At 43.6% G+C, this 7544-nt stretch overlaps 1 protein-coding gene across 1 annotated transcript in view; it reads left to right on the top strand.

Annotated features, from left to right (window-relative positions):
* The window catches only part of LOC106820968 (acetylcholine receptor subunit alpha-like), a gene marked incomplete at its 5' end in the record, with an annotated part of 28887 nt that overhangs the window by 14456 nt on the left and 6887 nt on the right, over nt 1–7544 (top strand). The window contains 1 exon segment of the mRNA XM_014825589.1: nt 4951–5122. Within this exon segment, the coding sequence (XP_014681075.1) occupies nt 4951–5122 (172 nt within the window).

Genomic DNA, 7544 nt, shown 5'->3' with positions numbered 1-7544 from the left:
GTGCTGTTGTTTACTTTACGTGTGGCTGTCAATCACGGGCGAAATGTTCCGCACCAGAGTGTCTGTTGTATATATAATATATATATGTATATATATATATACACGCAGACGCACACATAGCACACTCACGCGCGCCGGCACCAACACACAACACACACACCACACACACACAGCAACACCATACACATCTCCGCACGCTACACACAACACACAACACACACACACACACACACACACACTACCACACACAGCACACACACACACACACACACACACACACACACACCAACATAATATATATATAAATAATATATATATATCATTTATGTTTATTCGGTCGTTGGTAATAGCACCCTCTATACCTCCTCATTATTCGAGATTGTCCCCGGGGAAATTCGTCGAGGCGCTAAGAGATGTCAACCCTACTTAACGGATTTCTTTTGCAGATAATGGTACGACTACAAGTTGGCGTGGGACGCGACGCAATATGGCGGCGTTAATGCTCTCTACGTGCCCTCGCAGTCATAATAATGGCTTGCGGACATAGTACTCCTATACAAGTAAGCCCTGCACTGTATCGCATCTCGCGCACTGCCGTTATTGGAAATATTGCAGAGCTTTTATACTGTCTAGTGTGCAGGTTGCTACTATTACCCTCGTATATCATCAATAGTCACTTGACGGAGTCATTCATCTTGTGTAGAATGTGGCAGATGTGCCTGCCTGATTGATATGTTTGCCTTGCCTGCCTGTTTACTGTCGACCTGCCTGTCTGCCTCCCGGCGCTACCTGACTGACTGACCGAGTAACTCTTGCCTTGCGTGTCTGCTGCCTGCCTGCTGCCTGTCCTTCCTGCCTGGTCCTGCCTGCCTTGCCTAAGTGCCTGCCTGCGTTGGCCTGACCTGTCCTACTTGTCTGTTTGTGCGTGTGCGACGAGAGCGTTCGTGCGCACGCAATTCTCCTTTCTTGTTTATGGTCGTGCGTGATCATTATATATTATATATATATATATATATACTTATCTTATATATATATATTATATATATTATATAGATAAGATACGATTAGATATATTTATATATATATATTATATCGTATATATAGTGTTAGTGAGCATCAAGCTTTAATATTACATTTAGCATAGCCTCAATTTCTTTCGAGTGCACGCAGCATTATATATAAATTATAAAGTTCCTTTTGTTGAAATTTGCCCTCAGTTAATTTTGAACCGTGACCTTGACTACAACGTTTACTTCACATGTTTTCAGAGTACACCTACTGCTCCCCGATGGCCATTACAGGCTTGACGTTGAATGACTAAATGCCGCGCTTGTTACCCCGGTATGGCTACGTTCGTGTGGAAGCCTCCTGCGATCTACATGAGTTTCATGCACGATAAGACGTCGAAGTTCTTCCCGTTTGACAGCAAACGTGCACATGAAATTCGGCTCGTGGCACGTACGATGGATTTCGGTTGAGTATATCTGCAGATCATCGCAGAACGGGGTTGGTTTATAGCTTTAATAATTCGAATTAAGTAATAATTATGATCATTCCATTAGACTGCGATGAATATAATACGTGTAGTATTATTAATAAGGGAGAGAATATCTGAATGTTTGGCGTCACTCCCTACTTGCAACCGAAGAGAGAGAGTAGTGGCGGAGAGAGAGGAGAGGATGAGAGACGAGAGAGAGATGAGAGAGAGGAGAGAAAAATGGGAGAGGGTGAGATATGAGAGAGAAAGAGAGAGAAGGATAGAGAGAGGAGAGCAGAGAGAGAGGATAATAAGAGAGAGAGAGAGAGAGCAGAGGGGAGACGAGAGAGAGAAGAAGATGAGGAGAGGAGAGCGAGGAGAGATGAGAAAGAGAGAGAGAGAGCGGCGCGCGACGACAGAGAGATGAAAGAGAGAGAGAGAGAGCTGGAGAGAGAGGAGAGCATCGCGCACGACCGAGAGATGAGATCGATGAGAGATGAAGAGGGGGGGGGTGGAAGAGATGAGCGCCGAGGAGAGAGAGAGCTTGCTGCGTACGATTGAGAAGAGAGAAAGAGAGAGAAAGAGAGAGAGACCGTGTAGTAAAATGTGAAAGTTCGCAGGCTGACGTCAAACTATGGAAAGCAATTATAGAACAGCACATGGCAACAAATAACAGTAATAGCCGGAAAGACATAAACTAATGTATTGCACGCTGTATATTCCCTGCAGAATATGATTTCGCAACACTGAAAGCAGCGTTATTGTATTCAATTCTTTTTCCATAATTTAGGTTTTATTTACGTATATAATATAGACACAATAGAATTATTCAGGCAGTCACGCGGACTCGCGTCAATGCTAAATATCGACAGATTTTCCAGCGATTCTGACTATGAAACGCCGTGTATTTGACTCCGTACATTAATGTATATTTACATGACGCATGCGCATGAATATCTGTCCCTACTATTGTATGTAACGTATGTCGCGTGTATATGAATATGCCGAGTATACGTGATCACAAATCAATTGATTATTCAATTCTCGCCTAATCTTCCTTTAATAATTAATCGAATACAAAATTAATTCAATAATTAAGTGATCTATACTAATCACTTACCAGTCATCTTACATCCCGTACCAAACGTATGCCCGCTTCTTGAATAATCCGAACGATTTTACGAATTACAATTATGATTATATTCGATTAGGAATATTCGAATATACTCGTGAAGATGAGCGCACGTGTGCATTAATACGTAGTTGTGTAAACAATCGGATGGCGCGAGAACGAGTAAACACAACGAATCAACAAGACGCAAACGATTAAAAGATTTGCGTAATATAGTTAACAAACTAATTAAATATAATTAAACTAATCGAATTAAAAAATCGAAAAATCGATAAAATTACACAAAATTCTAAATAATCAAACACACATAACAAAATTAACACGTACAAAATAATTAACCAATCAAACGTAACTTACATAATTAACCTAATTATAGTACCATCGATTAATTAACTAATTACTCTAATCGCCTACCAATCTTCAACCGAAACTACAACTGCGCAATAAATCTATCTATCTATCTACCTACCTAACTACCTATCTATCTATCTATCTATCTATCTATCTATCTATCTATCTATCTATCTATCTATCTATCTATCTAATCTATCAATCTATCTAAATCTATCTATCTATCTATCTATCTATTATCTTTTTATCTATCTATCTATCTACTATCTATCTATTTATTATCTTCCTACTTCTATCTATCTATCTATTATCTTCTATCTATCACTACTATGCATTTATCTATCATCTACTCTATCTTATTCTATCGCACTATGCTATCATATCTATCAATCAATAATAATGCATAATCATACAATATTCAATTACTCGCGCTGCGAATTTGCTCGTATAATGAAACCCGCGTGTCCTTGCATTGCAGGTGGACCCTCAGATACACCGCCACGCACGATAACGGTAGGGTTTGTTGGACAAGGAGTAAACGGCATCGATCTTCAGGAGTTTCTATCGCCGGTGTAGATGGGACGGTCCTGGCCGTGCCAGCAAGCGCGCCACGAACGCTACTACCCGTGCTGCCCGAACCATTCCCAGACATGGCACCTACTAGCGTGCAGATGCGTCGCAAGACGCTCTTCTACACCGTAAATCTGATCATGACGCTGCCGTGTCGATTCTCCTTCTCACGCGTCGTATCTTCTACTTGCTCGTCGACAGCGGCGAGAGGTGACGCTGTGCACTACTCGATGCTTGCTGCAGGCCTCACCGTCTCTTCTTGCTGGCTGTGCGAGATCATCCGCGCCGACGTCGATCGTGATTCCACTCATCGGGTTAAATACGCTGCTCTTCACGTTGATACTCGTCCGCTGTCCGATCTGCGAGTGACGCGTGTACGCTGCTCAATCGTGCACTTTCGCGCACGCAGCGGCAGACGCATACGATTGTCGCCGTGGGTGAAGCGCGTTTCCTATAACAATGCTGCGCGTCTGGCTATCTCATCGTCGACGATCGACGAGCGAAACCGACAGCCGACGACGAAGACGAAGCTTCCGGGCTTGCAAGCGGGCTCGACTTCGCGAGATGAAGCGTATCAGGTTGGGGAGGGGTGGGCAGAGAGTTGGAGGGTGGGGGTTTCCTCGTTCTTTCCTTCTGCTCTCTCCTTGCTCTCCTCTTCTCCTCCCGCGCCCGCCCCGCCTCCGCTCGCGAGGTTGTATTAAGACAGCAGATCATGTTTATCTATCTCTCTCTCTCCTCTCTTACCTCTTCTTTCTCGGCGACTTCTTCTCTCTCGCTCTCTTCTCGCTCTCGTCGCTTTCTTCCTCTCCCCTCCACCCCTCTCCCTTCCCTTTCTTATTCCCTCTCCCACTATATATATCTCTCTCTTTCATCCCAATCTCTCTTCCCCTTCCCTCTCTATTTTTCTCTGTCCTTCTCTGTCTGCCTCTCTTCTCTCTCTCTCACGTGAGCAAGGCGTACGTTAGGTACGTAAACATTTCTTAGCAGCGATCTGCTCATCGATTTCTGCATCGGCTTTTCATGTGAGCATATCCCCTCTCTCTCCCTCTCTCTCTCTTTTCTATCTCTCTCTCTCTCTTTCTCTTTCTTTTTCTCTCTCCCTCTCTCTCCTCTCTCTCTCCCTCTCTGTCTCTCTCCCTCCCTCTCCTTCTCTCTCTCCCCTCTCTCTCTCTCTCTCTCTCTCTGACTCTCTCTCTCTCTCTTTGTCTCTCTCTCCCACTCTTTCCCACTCTTTCCTCTCGCTCTCTCTCTCTCTCTCTCTCTCTCTCTCTCTCTCTCTCTCTCTATTTCTCTCTCCATCTCTCTCTTTCTCTCCTCTCTCTCTCCCCCTCTCTCTACCTCTCTCTTTCTCTCTCTCTTTCTCTCTCTCTCTCACGCGCGCGCACTCATATAAACACATCCCCCTCTCTCTCTTCTCTAGTCCGTCGTCATCGCTCGGCAGTCCGCGCTTCATACGAATCTCTCAGTCGGAGCGAGATCAAAGCAAGGCGGACTCGCGGCGCTTCAAGCCCTACCCGGACGACGTCGTGAGAGCGATGAGGGGAATTCAGTACATCGCCGAACACCTGCAGGATGAAGATGACCTACGTCAGGTCGGTGGTGTTGTGTGTGTGTGTGTGTGTGTGTGTGTGTGTGTGTGTGTGTGTGTGTGTGTGTGTGTGTGTGTGTGTGTGTGTATGAGAGAGAGCGATGAGGGAATTCAGTACATCGCGAAACACCTGCAGGATGAGGATGACCTACGTCAGGTACGGTGGTGGTGGAGGGCAGGTAGGAGGGGGGAGAGGGTTAACTCGCATGTTAAACAACGAGAAACCATTGTATATATATATATATATTAAATGATTATATAATTATAAATCTGCAATAATATGTATATATATATATTACAGACTGTAATATTTATAACTAGAGCACTCGGAGAGCACAGACCTCCGCCAAGGCAGCTGAATTCTGTCACTGTGAAAAAAATTTATTAATTAATTGGATCCGGATGACGACCAAAATGTAATCAATTCTTAAGTTACCCGATTTTCTGACGCTATCCTGAAATTTAATTACATTAATTGGATCCGGATCACCCACAAATGTAATCATTCTAAGTTACCCATTTCTGACCTATCCTGAAAATGTTATTAATTAATTAATTAATTATTAATTGGATCCGGATCACACCAAAATCTCATCAATTTATGACAATCCGTCCATAACTTGTTCAGTTCGGCTGTACACAAACAAACCTATAGATTGATAGATGTGTCGCTGAGTGCGAGCGTGCAGGTGGGGGAGGACTGTGGTTGCCCTTAGCCTGTGGTTGCGTGTTTGTAAGTCTACAGCCAGCGCACCTAGCGGAAGTGAACTGAAACGTGCATGTTCACAAACCCACAAACCAAACACTCAAACACACGCCGGTGAAAACATAACCTCCGCCAAGCCCCTGGCGGAGGTAATAAATAATATAATAATCCTTGATATCTGAGATATGGGAGATGATATATAACAGACTGTTATGATGCCGGCTGCAGCCACGTTTTGTGCTCGGCTTCTCACGTGACAGGCGGACTAAATGCGAGCTAATGATGTTCAAGCATAGAAATCAGTATAACAGTATATATATATATATATATTAGCTTGCGTCATGATTGTGATACAGCGGCCCACGTGCACACAAACACACGCGTACACACACACACACACACACACACACACACACACATATATATATATATATGTATGCGCACACATCCACACGCACGCGCGCACGCACGCACGCACGCACGCACGCACGCACGCGCATAATCATACAGAGCTCGCTTTACGAGTATTATAAAATTGGCTTTAACAAGCACGTCGTATATTTTATTTTACGAGGCAATCCGATGATTTATTTCGAACAAATTACCATAATTTGTTATGTTCGCCGCGTCGCCATATCATCTCGTCATGCTGCGATTGACGGATTAGGAAAACGCTACTGGTACACTTTAAAAACAACCCGTTGGGCATTTATCTGTCGGATGCGAAGGAAATTTTCCATAAATACCTACATAAATTACCATCGAAGGACAAAATCTGTAAAAAAAAAAACGCGAAAATCTCGCCCGTGAATGCGATGTGTCTATATAGATGAGTAAGGATCATGAAGTCCACAGTGTAAATTATCCCACAAACGTATGTTTTTTTTCTGCGGTTTTGTATTTTATTACGTCACTGACGACCATGCACGTTCGAACGTTTAATAATTATACTAAAATATTTTCTTCTTCGTCGAAGAAGCGTTAGCGAGGAATGTAATTTCTCGCGTCGCATGGGAGAATCTGTAATTTCACACGCGAGTCGAGCGATGACAGCGCCGATACGAACGTGTTTTTGTTCTTAAAAAAATCATGTTATTTTATTATGCTATATTATTACGTTTAACGTGTTTATTTCTTAGAAAACTCTTTTTAGAAAAATACGAACGTGTTTTTAGAAATATACAATCTAGAAAACGCTATACCCATCAGCCCGCCATTTCCTCACAGCGCACACTCGCCTCCGTCGTTACTGCACTACGCCGCTATATATATAAGCACGACACACGGCGAATCCTAAATCTGTCGAAAATTAGACAAACATTTCTGATCGGAATTTGACTAGAGCTTCCCGCTACAAATTTCGCTCGACCCGAGGCGGAACAGAAAAAAACGTCGCCCGATCAGAATCGTAAATTCGTTGCCATCGAAATTCCGGCGGCTTCGTGTGAAAACCCCCGCCATGTGCTAACAGAGAAAGTATGTTGACTTGCACCGCAGAGAGAGAGAGAGAGAGCGCTTGCACTTTGTGTCGAGACGAAGACATGAAGTGATAATTGCTTGCGAATGAATTACTCGCGCCCGGCACGAATCTCCGCTAATGGTCAACGTCACCGCTTGTTATATATGGCTACCAACACTACTGCTAGTAGTAGTACTATTACTAGCACTATTACTGCTGCTGCTACTACTACTACTACTACTACTACTACTACTACTACTA

Source organism: Priapulus caudatus, unplaced genomic scaffold (assembly GCF_000485595.1).
Source record: "Priapulus caudatus unplaced genomic scaffold, Priapulus_caudatus-5.0.1 Scaffold54, whole genome shotgun sequence".
NCBI lineage: Eukaryota > Metazoa > Priapulida > Priapulimorpha > Priapulimorphida > Priapulidae > Priapulus > Priapulus caudatus.
Note: the sequence above shows the minus strand (reverse complement) of the source record. Positions and strands in the feature narration are given on the sequence as shown.